Here is an 18,194-nt window from a genome sequence, read left to right as displayed (position 1 = left end):
TATTCAATTGCCAAAATTTCTGCAAGCGTTGTGGAATGCAATAAATGACCCAAAAATGCATCATTTGATCTCCTGGAATTTAACTGGTGACAGTGTTATTACCAAAATGATGGGACCCCAATTTCACCAGAAGTTTGTTTGGGAAAAAATATCAAGGAAGTGTACATTGGAGAGTTTTTGTCGTCAAATGAATGTATATGGTTTTCAAAAGTGTATGAATATTTCCACTCAATCGTCAAATCAATCTGAGCCTGACATGCGTCAGATATACTGGTACAATCCATTCTTCCAAAAAGACAGACCTGATCTAGTTTGGAAAATTCAAAGAACTAATGAAATTAAGACTCTTCAAGTGAATCAGTGTGTTTCAGCTAATATTAAACGCAATATAAAAAGGATTCATCGCAGACAGAAAAGTACAAATTTGAAATTATTGACTATGCAAAAAGGAAATGCTGCTGTGTGGGCAGAATTGGCTAGGCTTAAATTACAACAAAGTAAACAACATCAGATGATCTGTAAAACTGCAAAATTCCTTAATGTTTTATTAGAGTCTCCAATTCTACCTAGCCTATTTGCAGGAAGATCAGTTTCCAAGATATTGTAAGGGTACTCTATGGAAATTTCCTGACAACTAGTGTATCCTAGTGAATTCCAATGTTACTCAGATGCATTGAGACTAAAACGAATTATTTTCTTAGTTTTTAAGTAAAGTTTATAGATAATTTATATTATTTAAAAGTAAGTGGGTACCATGCCCATACTCAGTAAGTATGCTAAGAAATTTTTTTATACAGAAATAAATTGACTGGTGAAACAGCATTTTTTAATTTACAAATTGTATTTCATTATTCAGTAGTGTAGTTTAGTATTCTTACTGTATGATTTATTGTTTCTTCAAAAAAATTGTATGCCTATGTACTTTTTTGAAGATGGGAATGGGAGAGTAGCCAGTTTTTAATTTTAAACAATATACCTCCCTAGTTTCCCAGACAATATAGTACTTGGTGCATATGGACTTGTAACATATACAACAATATACCCATGATATACATAGGTAGTTCCTAATAATGAAAGACAAACCATGTTATCAGTGTGACTGCCATTTAAAGAAATGAAATTAGTTTGAAATGTTCGACAAAGAGTCTGCAATTTCTATTGAAACAATAAAGGCAGGTGATTGACAAACCTTTCCATTTCCATTGAAATGATCTCTTAAAGTCACTAAAAAGTTGAAAAAGCAGCCATTAAGACCAAATCATCGATGTACCATCAACTTTATTAACTGCAAGCTGATTGCCATAGAAACTGCAATAGAGCTTAGATGTTTGTAAGATTCTTGATTTCTGTGGAAACTAGCCTGAAGCTAAAGTTAACAGCACACTAATAATTCGGCCTGCACAGCCACTAGAGAAATGTACTGGAAATTTATTTGGAAGCCGCCAAAGTGTAACATCCAAGCGCCAGGCATGTCTTTATTTCAACTTTTATAATACTATCCATTATCCTCTTTGTAAAATTGATATATTTTATGTTCTTTATGTGGTCCCAAATTTTATCGTTATACCTTTCTAATGTAACTTCACGTTCCTCAAATAAAGGAAAATGTTATTAAACTAGCAAAAGCTAACCGATTCTCTACTAAGCGGGTTTCAAATTGTTTTGTAAGCTTCTAACATGCACGCACTTACATCTCCAGCTCTGGATTGTTAATCATTATGTGTAATTTAATTAAAGACTTCAGAAACTTCTTAAATTTAATTTTGAATTTTGAATAAATTAAGAAAAAAATGACGTTGTGCGTCACGTTGCCAAACTTCTGCACTTGCGCCCGCACACTCGGGGTGCGCTAGCGCTGTTTTATGACATTTCCGGTATCAACAGTGTTGTCCAACCAAAAAAAATTACTAGAAAATATAAAAATATTGTGTGGCGTTGATTTTTTGAGCAAATATTTTTGCGTTTTTTTACCTTTTTGATTCATTATTTTGCCCTAAATTATTTATTACAGGTATTAGAAGAAATGTCCCATTTTAGCAGGTAGAAATTGACCGAAAATTGAAGCAAAAATAAATGTGCAATAAAGGAAAAGAACTGCACCTCCTTTCCCTGTATTAACAGACAAATCAGCATAATGTCCTTAGCTGAGCGGGATGGTAAATTGCCGAATTTACCAAAATTAATAGAAATATTGTGGACCGCAATAAACGACCCTACAATGCAGCAGTTCATTTCCTGGAACACTGCAGATAGTAGTTTTATAATCAATAACACAAGAGATTTTGAGGAAAAATTCATTAGGCAAATATATTCAAAGAATTGCAGCTATAGGAGCTTTCATCGTCAAATGTATGTGTATGGTTTTCAAAGACACTACAATCCTGCTATGCAGTCTGCAAATCCATCCGAGTGTACAACCCAGCAACACTGGTTTAGTCCCTACTTCCAGAAAGACAGGATTGATCTACTAGGGAAATTAGTAGTGGAAAAGAAAATCAATCGCAGGAGAAAAAAAATAGCACCCTCCTTAAAACAGAAGCGTTGTAAATTGCCAAGATTTCTGAAAATAATGTGGACTGCAATAAATGATCCAATGATGCATCATCTGATCTCTTGGAATTCAACTGGCAACAGTATTATTACAAAAATGATGGGACATAAATTTCACCAGAAGTTTGTTTTAGAAAAGCTGTCAAGGAAGTGTACTTTGCAAAGCTTTTACCGCCAAATGAAGGTATATGGTTTTAAAAAGGTTAGACATTATTCTATCAAATCGTCAGATCAGTCGCGGTCCTATACAGAGCACATAAAGTGGTATCATCCTTACTTCCAAAAGGACAAATTTGATCTGATTCAGAAAATTCAACGTACCACTAAAAGAGATGAAACTATTCAAATAAGTCCCCATGTTTTTGCCAAAGTTAAGCACACTGTAAAAGGGATTAATCACAAGCAGAAAAGAGCAAGTTTGAAACTATCTACTATGCAAAAAGGAAATGCTGCTGTGTGGACAGAATTGGCTAGGCTTAAATTGAAGCAAAATAAACAAGACCAGATGATATATAAAACCTCAAAATTCCTCAACATTTTAATGGAATCTCCTATTTTACCACTTCTACCTGTGGAAAAATCAATTTCTGAGATTTTACCAGAGTTCTCTTTGGAAAGAAGTTCAGAACCAAAGAGATATTAGTGCATTCAAGAGATGCTTGGCAACATTAAAGACTAATAAGGAGAATTTAAGACTTTAAAGATGTGTCGTTTTATTGTAAATAAGTCATTTTACTTAGGTACCTACTAATTACATGTTCTTGATATAGTACCAAGAACTTTTTGTACAGAGAATTAAATTAATTTAGTTGTGAAGCGGATTTTTTGATTTTACCAACATTTCCGTATTACTATTAATGGTAAAATTGAAATAATAGAATGCGCGCTCGGATTAAAATAGGTATTTTTGAATTTTATCGCTCAAATATATTTCAGAAATCAATAGAAATGTAAGAAAAAACAACTATTGATCGCACTACTAGCGACGTTGCCGTTTACTTTTTATTGTTAAAGGTAATTAATTTTAAATTTTGAGTTCTTATCTGCATAAATACACTAATGTTGTTACAATTGTAGCAGTAGTTTATAAAAGAAACTCGAGTTTTATTACAAAAGTTGAGATACAGCATCACATTCTTTGAGATTATAATGATTCTATGGATATATTAATAACGCAGAGATGGAATTTATATAAAATGAGAGCATTACAGAACTATATACTACGTCTTAATAGAAACTTATAATTCTTTTATTTATGTTAATACATTTTTTTGTTGTCGTGTTTCAGCAATTTTTGGCAATATATGATAGTGAGATATGGTTTGGTACACATGTGACTATCGTCTGTCAAATCGCCATCAGCTGATTGTTTGGATGAAAAACAAATCGTTATTTACCCCTTATTTTTAATAAAATTATCGTCAAAATAATGATTTAAACCAATTTAACAATAAATTTTAATAGTATCAGATGCCTAAGGCATACTTGCATATGTTGGTTTACTCATAGGGGAAAAATAACACCGTGAGTGTCTGTGAATGTGTCTGAATCAGTCTTTTGAAGTACTATTCAGAAATATTGCCCAAGATTTTTGGGTAACAACATTGATAGTGACTATTATGTGTTTTATAAAGAAATAATGATTGGATAAGCTCATTTCAGAGTACTTTCTGTATGTGAAGAATACTTATATTCACAAATAAACCAGTGAAGTTTACAAATATTAATTAAAATTAAAATGTTAATCAATGCAATAATGAGGTGTAGAGATTTAATATACTGAAACTATGACTGTTTCAGATATTTTATAATAGGTAGGTTATTTTTCAAGCATTGTCATTATATTGAAGTTTAATTAAGAGTATATGGAAATTAAATTATGAGATATATAGATATCACGGACCATTTGTATTATAAGTTAAATAAATGAAAAGAACCTACATATTTTGCTTAGATGCATTGAGAGACCTATTGACTGCTTATATGTGTGTAACTATTAGAAGTGTTTTTCTTTCATAGTGTTTGAATAAAAGATTACACCCTATCTATAAGTTTTATTTCAAAAATACATAATCATCTGCTCAACAAAATGCACAATTCAAATAAGTAACTGATTAAACAAGTATTTGCTTCCTAAACTTGCAAACTTATGAATTAGAATAATGATAAGACCCTGGATTATGAGGAAGAGATCTGCTTATCTGCATACAAGAATTAAAATGTTTAATTCACAGGTCAATGGTTGTGTATTGACTATAGGATGTGGATATGAAAATTAGTGAAGAATCTTCGTTATGTGAGTGATATTTCTTCATCATGTGAAGTCTCATACTTTATGGAATATTGCAAATGAGGATGGAATAAATATATCAGTGGATCACTTTCCCTAAAAGAAATTGATCATGTCTTATTAAATGGTTCCCTACAACACAAAGTCATGTTATTGTATTGATGATCCACTTAGTTCCACTCTTGACGATCGTATAATTTAAATATTCGCACCATTACATATGTGAAATTTCTATTACTTTTTGTAGACATATTCCTATTGTATTTATCTTTAAATATAAATACGAAAAAACCGTAAAATCTTAATAAAAATCCATAAAATAACGATGTGAGATTTGAATTTCCAGATAAACTTATAGAAACTCTATATAGGTTATGTTTTTCCTCCAGACACGCCAAATGCCATTCTGTGACGTCACGTAGACGAAATCAATGAGACAATTAAAAATTAATAATCATTTCTGTTCTATTTACTTTGAATTTGAGTGAAAAACCACAAATAAAAAAGACTCCAAAATGAGCGATCAAGACGAGAAAATTCAGCAGTTCACAGCAATTACCGGTTCGAATTCCGATCGAGCAAAATTCTTCCTGGAATCCGCTGCTTGGGATGTAGAGGTTAGTTGCGTTTGATATACAAAAAGTTTTCCCCTTTTCCGGAATTTTCCATTACACCTACTCATGAGCGACCACTGTATCCAGCATTGTATGTTTACTAATGGCACTTTCTATTGTTTCTTCAAGCAACTGGCTGAATAATGAACAGCAAATAGTAGTTCTCATTCACTGTACATCAATGTTCGCTGACCCCCCTTTCAACTCTTGATTAAAACAAATTCATTTAGCAATAAAGCTACGGTTTCCTAGGAGAGTGGTGCAGTAATATATCAGTTGTCACCTACCTATGAATGATCATTCCGTTGAAAATTATATATTTAGCAATGAAATTTTCCATTACCTCCCCAAATAGATGATGGAATAGATTACAGGAAATAATAGTCCTAATTCACTGTGCATCAATGTTTTTTTAACTCCCCTTACAACTCTCCTCTTAGAACAAATTCATTTAGCAAGGAAGCTACATTTCCTAAAAAATGAAGTGATATAATATAGAGGTCATAATGTGGTATCAATAATACTTTCCAACATTAACCAAGGCTTTGATAGTCACTGTCTAAAAATCATATAAATATTCAATGTATGGATTACATTTCATAACAGTCATTACATTACCACAGTGCTTTTCTGAGAAATCCTAGATAAAAGCCAGTATTACACTGACAATAAATTTTTTTATTTACATTGAAATTAATGGAATGTCAATTAAATATGAATAGAAATATTTTTCTCTCAAAACTATGAGGATCTCCTTCCAACAGACATTCTGAATCAGATTTATTTTCTTATGTTGCTATGCACAGGCAATAAATTGTAAGTCCTTATTGTTCATAAAAGTTTGTGGTCAAAGTAATTCTCAAAGTTGTATTGAAATAAATTTAGATTCTTGTTCATAAACATAATTAGTACTAAAAATTGTAGAAAGAGACAAAGAGAGAGAGAGAGAGAGAACTGCAAGAATGTTCAACGCCTCAAAGTAGTTCCTATAGTCTCTTGAGGTAATCCTTGAAGAGATTTTCAGTAACGACCACAAAACACACTTCTAGGATATAAACACCATTGACACATTAACAGATGACTTTAAAAAATATACCTGATAATGGACTGCATAGAAGACAAACAAAACATTACTATTCTAGGCATGTTAAGCTTTATGATTGCTTCTCGGAAATACACAATTCCTATTGACTTTTGATATTATGTATGTAGTCAGTGTGTTTCATAGTTCAAATGGAAATATAGGTGAATAGCCAAAAATTAAAAGGATGTATACATGTATATGTATCCCTGACCTTTATAAATTTTGACAAGAAATAAATAGAAATTGAGAAATACATTGCTGTCACAATAATAGTATTCTAATATAAGCAAATTCCTTATGTATCTTACTCTGTTTAAACAACAAAGAACCTCTCATATGTTTCTGTAGTATATCCCATTATCTTGGGGTATCTATTTGACTGGCATTTTGCCAGTCAAATGTGATACTTACATCACATGAAACTGTTTGCTTTCTTCCTTACATGTATATCTAATCAGTATCAGATCATGTTAAAGCACACCCCAGTGTGTGCTTCAATATGAGCTATGAGCCTATGAGAACTCCGTAGTTGGACAATCGTTATAGTGGAGTAATTATTAATGTGAACATCAACATACAACTATTAACAGACTGTCATCGGCATATCAAAAGAGCAAGTGGAATGTAAAAGAACATTCAGCAAACCTATAAATACATCAAATTCTCCAGAGAGGGATTAATACTTGCAAATTAAAACACATTCGCTATTACACAATTTAAAAATATTGAAATCGGTATTCTGAGTATAAAGAATTGAATAGCTATGAATAGTTACTGTAACTCTTCAAAATTCACTCCTATGATTACTGAGCATTACACTAAAAACTACCTCAATAGTATATAGTCACCCATACCCTTTCTTAACAGATTGCAATGTCGAGATATTATGAGAACGATGGCGATGACGACGTCGAAGTCATCGAAGATTCTTCAGTACAACCACCAGAAACACCAAGTCCAGTGGTAACTCCCATTAAACCGAAACCCAAGAAATCTTCAAACTTTGCCACTATCGATACTTTGACGACTTCAAGTGATGAAGAAGAGGAAGGCCAGGCCTATTATGCTGGTGGGTCTGAGCATAGCGGTCAACAAGTGCTGGGGCCACCCAAAAAAAGGGATATTGTTGCTGATATGTTTAAGTCAGTGCAACAGTAAGTATTTATTAGTAGGATATTTTTCAGTCATTAAAGTTTACTAAATATTTACAATTATTTTGTTTAGACATGGTGTAGAAGTATTAGAACCTGGCTGCAGTACTTCTGGTTTAAGTAGTCATTTTAAGGGCACAGGGTATAAATTGGGGCAAGATGATGGTACCTCTGAAGTGGTTCCTGGGGTACAAGAACCATCACCCCCTCAAGAAGTTACTTTAAGGTCTGTAGGGATATACATTGCAAAATATGTATCTAATATAAGGATGCTTGACATGGGGATCTAGTAATTGGCTATAAGCACAAATTCAGTGAAATGGGAAAAAAGTTCCACAATTCCTGAAGTTATGTAGTGAAAATATTAAAAATGATTTTGGATTATTTTAAATATCAGTCTTCACCATTACATTTACCGTAAATTATGCAATTTTTTAAAATGTAACCAAACTTAGATTAATTGCAATTTTCAAAATTCTCATGTTAAACATATTAATCTGGGCTACTTTTTTTTCCTTAATATATTTTATATATTATAATTCTCCTTAGATAGATAGATGGTTTGATTGATAGTTTTCTTTGGTTTTTGCAGATTATGGCAAAATGGATTTAGTGTAAATGATGGAGAATTACGAGAGTACACTGATCCGAGAAATAGTGAATTTTTATCCAGCATTAGAAGGGGTGAAATCCCTAGTGAATTGAGAAGGGGAACAACTGAAGTAATGTTTTAAATTATTGTCAATTAGGTGAGTATGTTATTAATTTTGTTTTGGCATTTAGATTCATCTAGCAATGGAGGATCATCGTGGAGATCAGTATAAACCACCCAAGACAAAAGCTAAACCTTTTCAAGGACATGGCTACACTTTGGGTAGTCCAGCACCTGTTGTTGTCGGTGAGATTATTAATTAGTAATTTCTAGTATTTCCTTTATGAGATGGATGATTTCTAAGTAAGAATATTAAATTGAAAGAGTTTTACAAAATTGTTTTAAATAGTACCGATGAGGTTATAATGATTTTTTATTTCCTATAAGCATTTCATGCTTGGTACGTGATTATGTGAATTCCGAATTACAATTTCCTTTCTGTTATGTAAAAGTATATCTTGATTGCAGGTGCACAAAGCTCAGAAGATAAATCGGCCAATGAAGCCCGCGCCAAAGAACTTTTGAAACTAAATTCATCTGAACCAACTACTAGGCGAGTAACCTTAAATTTTATGCTCAAAATATGCCTCTTTGAATTAACAACTATCACAATTTTACAGTTTACAAATCCGATTGGTGGACGGATCGAGACTAATAGGCCAATTCAATCAGGGACACACAGTAGCTCAAGTTCGACAATACATTACTAACGCCAGGCCTCAGTATGAAACACAGCCTTTCCACCTCTTGTCAACTTATCCTTCCAAAGTCCTGGATGATTCACTAACGTTGAAAGATGCCGGTCTTCTAAATTCTTCTATTATGCAAAAACTTTCGTAGACAATAATAATTTTTTGGATCGTATGTTATTGGAAATTTATTGTTTAAGAAACGGCAAGGGAAAAGGAATGTTGAGAACACCTGTTTATTCTCCACTTTTCATTAGTGTTGAGGTCTTACTTGTCGCTTCATCCATGCGATAAATCGAATTTTGATAATTTATCTAAGGCTATTTAATGCTTATATTTAGGGATTAAAAGTATCTGATTGTGTACTTGATAATTATCCAATATACCTGAGAGTATGTGCACAACTAAATTTTTGTTGGCCATTTATTATAAACATTTAAAAACAACAACTTTGTATTCCTTCATTTTTATTATCAGTCACTTGAAATTTATGCCAGAGCGAAAAATGATTCCATTAGGTGAGCTCATATGCTGGTAATTTCCTACGAGTTTTAGTACTCTAGGATTACAGGGTGTCCCAGATTCCATTCTTATTATGGAGATTTCTAATGGTTTCTAAATCATTAGAAGGATTCCTACAATGTTACGTCGATTAAATGAGTACAAAGTGTACCTTTATGAGGGGAGAATTTTGCCTTATTAATGGTAAAAAAATCCTATTACGGTAGGGGATATCCGGAAAAAATAAGCTTTTTAATTTTATTTATTTATTTTAAATTACAAAGGCTTACATAAATATAAAGACCACTTTGTTGTTGTAATAAGTGTTAAAAAAATTATAATAAGTATATGATACAAAACAGAAATTTTTAATATCAAATTCGTATCTGAAAACTTACTATTTTCTGACTATAACAGTTATCTACCTGAATGTAAAGTGTAAAAAAAATGTTGAACAAAATTAACGCATCATTAAATATATGCCGCAACATTTATGGTAAATAACTTCAAAACTTAAAAAAATCTTCAACAATCACTGTACCTTTTTTAGAGGAAGCTCCTTTATCAATTGTCGTTGAAAAAATATCGCATATTTAAGTTCGAGACACATTTTTTTCTAAAATTTTGGTTTTTAATTTACTTCAATATTTCAGAAAATAAAGGAGTTGTGGACTACAAGACAAGTTTAGTGTATTTTATAATATGCCTTTCTCTAAGTAAAGAGTAAAAATTCTTATAAGTAGAGCTCAGTATATGTATATCTGACTTGCTTAGTAAAATCTGATATTTATGGTAGGAATACCCTCTTCCAAAAGCTACCAAAATTAATTATGAAGAACTTAAGCTGGTACAGTCTATTTTCTTTAACTTTTTTTCAAAAAATTCTATTTGAAATCGTTCTAACAATTACCTGAACTAATAGTACAGTTACAGCTTCAGCGTCTGTCATTTTTGCCATTGAATCATTTAGAATAATTCGGCTACCTGAACCGTGAGATGAAATCAAACCTCTTTGAAATTTCGTAAATCAATATATATTACACTTAAAAAAGTAAAATACATCATATAGTTTGGTAGTTGCTTTATAATCTACGACTATACAATAATGATTAAAATAATAAGGTTTATTAATAAAATTTCCAGTTTATGGCTAAAATATACTTCTATTATGTTTCTGTATTAGAGCTGTATATTCTTTAAAAGAATAAATCTTACGTATATTCATCTTTGCGACGAGTACCTGAGTTTTGCTACGATGCCTTTGGCAACGCCTTTGTTAATGGGCAGTAATTTGTAGATACTTAAAGGAGGAACTGAGTGAATGAAAATTTTATCAATAATCCATGTTTACATTTAGCACAGTAAACTACTGCTCAAAATATTCACGTAAGTATCGATATCACGCAACTAAACCATGCATATACTAGATATAAAAGTCACATAGTCTTAACTAAAAATAATTATTATAAATCACATCTAGCCAAGATGTTCCTTAATAACTCTTAAATCATAGCACCCCCGTATAAACATATAAACTGGCTTTGGAGATAACATTAAACAACACTTGCAAAATAAGCTGCAAATAATTAACAACGGCGGATTGCTACTACATTAGATAACAATACAGTATACTTTTTTTAACAAAATATATCATGTCGCACCGAAAATTTGATTTTTTCCAAATATGTGTCAAGCACTTTTAGGCCTGATTTTTCAAACTCCTAGTAACTTTGCCAACAAGATAAATGATGCAAAAAAAGATCTTGCGGACAAAGTTATCAAAATTTTCAAAAACCTTACTTAATTTGTCCCCATGGCCGAATAATTAAAGCTCTTAATAAAATAATACTAATCATTGTAGTAGCAATAGTTCAAAACAATGCGCTTAAAATAAACTTCTCTATGATACTTTAGTAAAATTTTAAAACACAAGAATATAAAGCTATAAAAAGTCAATTAACAGCGGGAAAAAGTATTTGAAAATCACAACACTTTAATAGTCTTTGTTCTTGATTCAACGTAATGAAACTTACACTGTGTTCAAAAAAAAAGTCATAAATACATAAACTTACAGACTGTTCCAAATAAATTGTTATCAAAATAATAATTGTTATTAATGTCAAGTGTATTTTCACTTAATTATTATTTTGAGAACTTGAAACACTACAGAATCAGATCTAAATCGGGTATGCATTCATTTGAAGACGTCCTATCTCACCCGCTCTATAATACAACAGTGTTAGTTTCGGATTATCACTTCAAAATGTTTTGGATTTATCGATAGAAAGTCTCAACCTCACATTTAATAACAAAATAGTTTAAAAAATTTGATTGCAGTAACATTTATATATATTAGAAGAATCACTCCACTGTCATTACTTTAACGACACTATATGTCAATTATTTTTTTACATTTATTAAAACAATATAAATGACAACTTCATATGAATATCCACTTCCGACTTAGACCTGCATCGCGGATTGTCTAGGACAAAAACTACTCTACATGTAAATTAAAACCCTACTTTTCAATGACACTCTCTTGTATTGTAGAAATTAATAATTTGCCGATATGACCCATATCCCGGACAATTGACCACTGTAATTCATTGTCGGTTTAAATCTCATTTTCTCGGCTAATTAGTTGTATAACCAACCAGACATCATACATCTCAAAAATTATGCAAATCAAATAAAAATTGTCCAATAGTATGTTTTCCGTTAAAACTTTTCTATCCCTCTTAACAGAAATGTTAATACCGCACATCTGCTTTTATAGAAAACACACATTTGTGTGATTAGGACATCGAGCTGCATGGTAATCTCGGAGACCCCATTTGAGTTAATACTCTATCGAGCCACTGGAGAGGACCATTCAGGTGAAGTTCTATCCAACATGGAGTTGACGTAACCGTTTGACGTCTAAAATGAATTAAAATGTACCGCTTAATAATCATTGTTGCATTCGATTAATTAATGGATAATGATATTCCAACAACTGATGAAAATATTCGAATGACATTTTTCACCAGATTGGAAGTCACTTATGACAATACCCTAAATTTCGTTAAATCACCTCAATTTTTGAAACATTAACGATATTAATATAATAACGAACAGGCTGTTTAAGAATCATATTAAAAATAGAGTAAAAATGAAACAAAGATATGAAATAACGACATTGCGATGAAAAAACTTACCTGTACTCAGCACCCCACCCTTTAACAAATGACATTCTGATTGTACACATTCTCGTCAACTGATACACAGCCTCAAATCCTTGACTAACTGACTGAGATAACAGGGCAGCAAATTCTTGATTATTGAATATCTTTAAATTGCAACCTGAAAGAAACATTTAGATTATTAAATTCCTGTTGACCAATAGAACAAAGTCATAAAAACTTTACCAAAAGAATAATATCCATGGAAACGTGGAAATAAGGACAGAGTACCTGTCAGTCTCGTGGTTTCCATGGAACTTATCTTTCAGTTCATCTTTTCTGGTCACCTAAAGTTGTCAGTACATTGATCTAGTGGCATTGAAACATTTATTTATACTAGTTCAATTGAGCTTTATACCAGGTGAGTGAATCATGTCAAAATTTAAGGAATGAAACTGGCACTTACCCGGGGGAATCTTACAAACCGTCGCCGGATGCCATCCGTACCTCTGATTGCAGTTAGGAGACTGAACGAAAATGCTAGAATCACTTAAACATTCCGCAAACACTTCGCCCCCAATATAATAAAGCCGCACCCCTTTGCCAATATGACGTCGCGTCTGTTCTACCACAGTATTTCTGTTTACGTTTGATAGAAGTCCTAAACAAAACCTAGACATAATTAAAATTATTAAAGCAACTTTTACAATATCGAAACTGAAAAAAATAATATTGCATCAAGTTATTAACACGCACCTTTCGGAATTGCTTGGATCTGTGAACCCATCTACTGTAATTGAGGGCTGACTGGCATGAAAAGTTTCTCCAACTCGAGTATTCAGTTCGTAGTAACTTATACTGCACCAAAACGCAGGTTCGCAGTACATAACAGGTTGCGCATCTACAGGAGGACTAGGTGTGAGTCTTGACAAGCCTGGAAAGCGTTATGAACAATTATTAACGATAATTTCATTAAAAAATGTATTTAAATAATTTTTAGATCTTACTCATGTTGTCATTTGGGTCAATTGGGTCGCCATCTTCTGACATATAACCCGGCGGTGGCGTTTCAGTGGGGGGAACAATACTCAGGGGAGATTCCATGCCAGTAGGAGTTCCGTTTGGGCAAATTCCAACTGAATCCATGTAACCACCGCTATGCTGCATAATCCTGTATAAAATAACTAATAGCTCGTTCAGTGCAAAAAAATAGTAATATTACCCTAATGAATTTGTATTATGAGGAAAAGATGTATTCTCGGGTACTGAGGTACTTAAATCTTCTAAGGAATGAGGGAATATGTTGTTTTCATCACAAGTTTGTCGAGGTACTAAAATTGCAGGTAGTGCTAAAAGACAAAAAAATGGATATATCCACTCCCTCCATGAAAAATAATAAATATATAATAGGTAATTATACAATTTTATAAGGACGTACCAGGACTTTCTATTCTTGTATAATGATAGGGATTCACACAAACTTCATCCTTTTTAAGAGAATACGCATATTCACAATGATCCAGAGCTCGCAATTCGTGGTGCGACTGTAACTCCGGCCATCTCCACAGTTTACAATATATTACATGAGGAAGACCTTTTCGTTGCTGCTGAATATTTCCCAACTCAACATTTGGTCTTACTCTGAAATTAAAATATAAGATGACATAATATATTACTAACGTACCTAATTTGTGATAGATTTACTCATTCAAGCTTGCAACAATCAACTATGTTTAAACCAATGTTTTAACTATATGCAAGCTCTAATCAGGTTACTAGAGTGTAGGTGTATTAATAGTCTTCAAGCTCTGCAAGAAGCTACACTTGTTAACGTTTTTAGACAAATTTCATATACTAAATGTAAGTTTCCTATTGGAAAAAATGGAAATATTTGAAAAATCTCTAATTAGCAGCAACTCTATGTAACTTAAATGTTCATTAGGAACAGGAGAGATGCTAAATTCCTTGAAATGTATAATCTTCGAGAACTTTCGGAAATATTCAGTAAACATTCATAACATTTTTTCTTACTAGTATCTCACAATCTGTGGAAAATCAAACCTAGAGGAGAGGTAAGAGTTAAATTAAGAAAAAAATATTGGGAGCCTTTTTCGTGCTTGCAATCACGAGAATTTCTGAAGAAAAAAGATTAATTTTTGCTGATTCTTGTATTTTTTTATGGGTAAAAAAGCCTAAGTTTTATCAGAATTGGATAGAAATTCCTCTGGATATAATTTTTTTTTAAATTTTAATAGAAATTTCTGGAAACGTAACATAAATTCTTCCAAGATAGCTTCATAATGAACACTAGAATTTAGAATGCGTAACGTTTCCTAATTCCTCCAATTCCTAATCTAATCAACTAACTATAGTGAATCTGAATAGTAATTACGTCGCTAAGCCTCATTCTAGGTCTACGTCTAATTAACTTAAGCACTCCAAAGACCAGTTTTGATCTCACTAAATCTGGGCAGTTCAATTCATCTCGAGTCAGTTAAACATGAATGGAACTAGTCATAGAAAAAATCTTACCTTATATTTGGTTAAGGTGTAGCAAAAATGATACGGCAGATTGAGCTTTTTGGATATTTTTTTCAAAGTCTCAATATATTTGTTATTGACATTGACGATTTCTGTCTACGTTTATAGGACTTGAAATAAACCAAAATGTTAATTTGAGGCAGGGAGTGTTTTAAGGGTCCCACTTGATCCTCTCCTATTTTTTTTTGTATGCTAAAGATCTACCACAGTCGTTTATGGGACAATTAGTGGGACAGTATATAGTAATCTTATTCTGAAGTGTTAGTGAAAGGCTCTAGACCAGTAATTTCAATAACCGATTGATATGAGAATAAGGCTTGTAAACTTAATTCTGAGAAGACCTGTTTTATTTTTTTCTCCCGAATAATTGCCATTGAATCAACTTTTGTAAAAATGATAAATCTATCTGTCTTTGTTCTTGACTTAGTAAGGTTCCTTGATGTTCATTTTGTCATTGCATGGGATTGGGAATCTCAAATCCAGATGATGGTGTTGAAGCTTAAGTGTAGATCTGTGTACCAACTTAGAACATTACTTCTATTGATTCTTTGCGCATATATTATTTCGCTCATGTGCAGTTTATTCTGGGTTCTAGAATTGCATTTTGGGGTGCCTCAGAGTTTGCTAAACAGATGTTGATTTGTCAACAGAGAACAATCTGGTCTATGCTGGGGATTTGTCTATGTGTATCTTGTAAATTATATATATATATATATATTAATAAATCATGGAAGTCATGATTGCCTTCTTACTGTATTTTTTGTCATTTTTGATATTGATTAAAAAAAACTTGTGCTTTTTGTAAGGAATGTAGAAGTATACTGAGAAAACACTGTGCACTTACACAAAAGTGGGTGCATTGACCTTACAGCATCAGTTTATGGTACTTCACTTTATGAGGTAGGGCCATATTATTAGACTATTATTGTTTACAATGTAGTTAGTAATGTCGGAATATTGTTATTATTATTATCTACATTGAATTGATCCCTATTAGTAGATTTTCAACTAAACAAATCTGCTGGCTATCATGGTGGACTAATCTGATTAATTGAAAATTAACTGATAGGGATTAATTTGATGTAGGTCGTCGTTTCTGAAAAGGCTTACAATCACTCAATTTTTGTTTTCTTTGCCTGATAACACTATTTCAGAAAATCATTATTTTATTTCCAACCACATATGAAAAGACACTACTGACTTTTAAATTTTGAAGGAGTCGCATTACTTCCTTTTCCAATTTCCCTGAAGCATATTAGATATAATTAAGCATTAGAGTATGTATAAATATCTGTAACAATGAAACAAAAAAAAATCTAGATATAAATTGAAATGCCGAATTTCTATTTTTTAAAATAAAATGAAATATATATGTAATACTGACATAATTAATAAAATTAGTAAAGAAATTGGTACTGTTTTAAGAACTGATTAAAATTTCAAGCCTTTCTTGATGCTGTTGGGAAATTCTTATGCTACATGAAGTTTGCCGTTAGATATCTTGCAGCTGAAATAGAATACACTACACAATTAATATTCAAGCATATTTTTAAATGTTACATTTAAATGTTAAATGTTCAGAAATTTGTGGTTGAAAATAAAACAGTATATTATTTTCAAGGCAATTTTCATTACTGATTCAAGACTGTTTACTTCTCTTCATTAATGAAATATTTACTATCTCATATTGTAACATGCTAATTGCCTTTTTTGAACCCTTATTGGATTTTTGAAAAAATAGAAATTACAACCTTCTTATGTTGCAAATAACATGTGAACATTACATTATGTCAATCTATAATTTCAGCTTTATGTGTGTGTTGTGCTATCTCAGTTTATAAATTTGGCTTTATGTTACACTTGTATTGTGCCATGCCAATTTATAAATTCAGCTTTATGGCAGTGCAGATTAGTTGAGCATATACTTTACTTTTCAAGTAAGTTTACTAATATGTATATGTATGTATGCCCAAAAAATATAAGCAATTCCTAGTTAAACTTAAAATCACAAATCAGATTCTCTAACCAACCCTATATATAAAATCTATTATCATTAAATACGATAGAATTCCCTACAATAAATAAAATAGAGCCTACAATAATTCGATTGGCAGTAGGCATTTTCCAGACAATTAGGGTAGGTCACAAGCCCCAAGCCAGACGCGGCGCGGTGAGGGGCAAACAAATCTATAATGTGACCTTAAACTTTGATCTTCAAGTTGAGCTTGATCTAGACAAAAGAAAACATTACCTTGGCACTGTCACGCATTTCGTGTTATGGTTCTGCGAAGAAATGGCCCGTTCCAACTCTTCCAAAGCTCCGGATTTCTTCAATTTCTTCACTAACGACTTGACGGCCTTCTCACACCATTTGTCGTCGTCTGAACCTTTTTTCCAGCCCAGGAGACGTTTCACTACCGGTGGGGTGAATGACGGCAGCATTCCGTTCATTGCGGATTTATTAAATACCGAAATATCAGATCGAATTTCCCAGGATTTCTGCCCGATTCTTTATTAATTATTAAATGATTTTTTTTATTGTCTATTTATTATTTTTATAGCACGGCAACCATGTTTGTCTGTCTTTTATCCCGTTGACAATGACATGACTATGACAGCAAATCTATAAGCATGCGGTATAATTTTCCTCGACTTGATGTCACGATTTATAACCTCAAACAAAGAGTCGATTTTTAAGCAAATGCGTAATTAAAGTTTAGACAGTGCTATATTTCTAACTCAATATAAGCAAGAAAATATGTTAAGTAAATTGCTTTTTACATGGTTATGATTGTTTATTGCACAGGTTTTTTTCCCTCTTAGAAACTCTACCCAAATTTTCAAATTTACTCCTGAAATTAATAGAAATTACAAGATAAAATGACGTCAGTCTAACGGCTAGTAATGTTCAGAGGACAGGGGCTAATCCAGAAATATACGATGTATCTATGTATTTCT

At 32.1% G+C, this 18,194-nt stretch overlaps 2 protein-coding genes across 2 annotated transcripts; one reads left to right on the top strand and one right to left on the bottom strand.

The window, feature by feature from the left end:
• The first annotated feature begins 5,230 nt into the window (after nucleotides 1-5,230).
• On the top strand, nucleotides 5,231-9,479 carry p47 (NSFL1 cofactor p47). The gene is made up of 7 exons (XM_066403477.1): nucleotides 5,231-5,457; nucleotides 7,406-7,692; nucleotides 7,763-7,915; nucleotides 8,282-8,411; nucleotides 8,473-8,587; nucleotides 8,810-8,894; nucleotides 8,962-9,479. The coding sequence occupies exons 1-7, from the start codon at nucleotides 5,356-5,358 to the stop codon at nucleotides 9,179-9,181; spliced, it is 1,092 nt and encodes a 363-aa protein (XP_066259574.1). The 5' UTR covers nucleotides 5,231-5,355; the 3' UTR covers nucleotides 9,182-9,479.
• Nucleotides 9,480-10,549: 1,070 nt separating this feature from the next.
• Smox (Smad on X) lies at nucleotides 10,550-17,830 on the bottom strand. Its single transcript, XM_066403345.1, has 8 exons — nucleotides 17,488-17,830; nucleotides 14,134-14,336; nucleotides 13,918-14,044; nucleotides 13,703-13,866; nucleotides 13,452-13,629; nucleotides 13,162-13,367; nucleotides 12,732-12,876; nucleotides 10,550-12,453 (listed from the first exon to the last, which is right to left on the bottom strand). The coding sequence occupies exons 1-8, from the start codon at nucleotides 17,685-17,687 to the stop codon at nucleotides 12,330-12,332; spliced, it is 1,347 nt and encodes a 448-aa protein (XP_066259442.1). The 5' UTR covers nucleotides 17,688-17,830; the 3' UTR covers nucleotides 10,550-12,329.
• Between the last annotated feature and the right edge of the window lie 364 nt (nucleotides 17,831-18,194).

Source organism: Euwallacea similis, chromosome 29 (genome assembly GCF_039881205.1).
Source record: "Euwallacea similis isolate ESF13 chromosome 29, ESF131.1, whole genome shotgun sequence".
In the NCBI taxonomy this organism is placed as follows: Eukaryota; Metazoa; Arthropoda; class Insecta; order Coleoptera; family Curculionidae; genus Euwallacea; species Euwallacea similis.
Note: the sequence above shows the minus strand (reverse complement) of the source record. Positions and strands in the feature narration are given on the sequence as shown.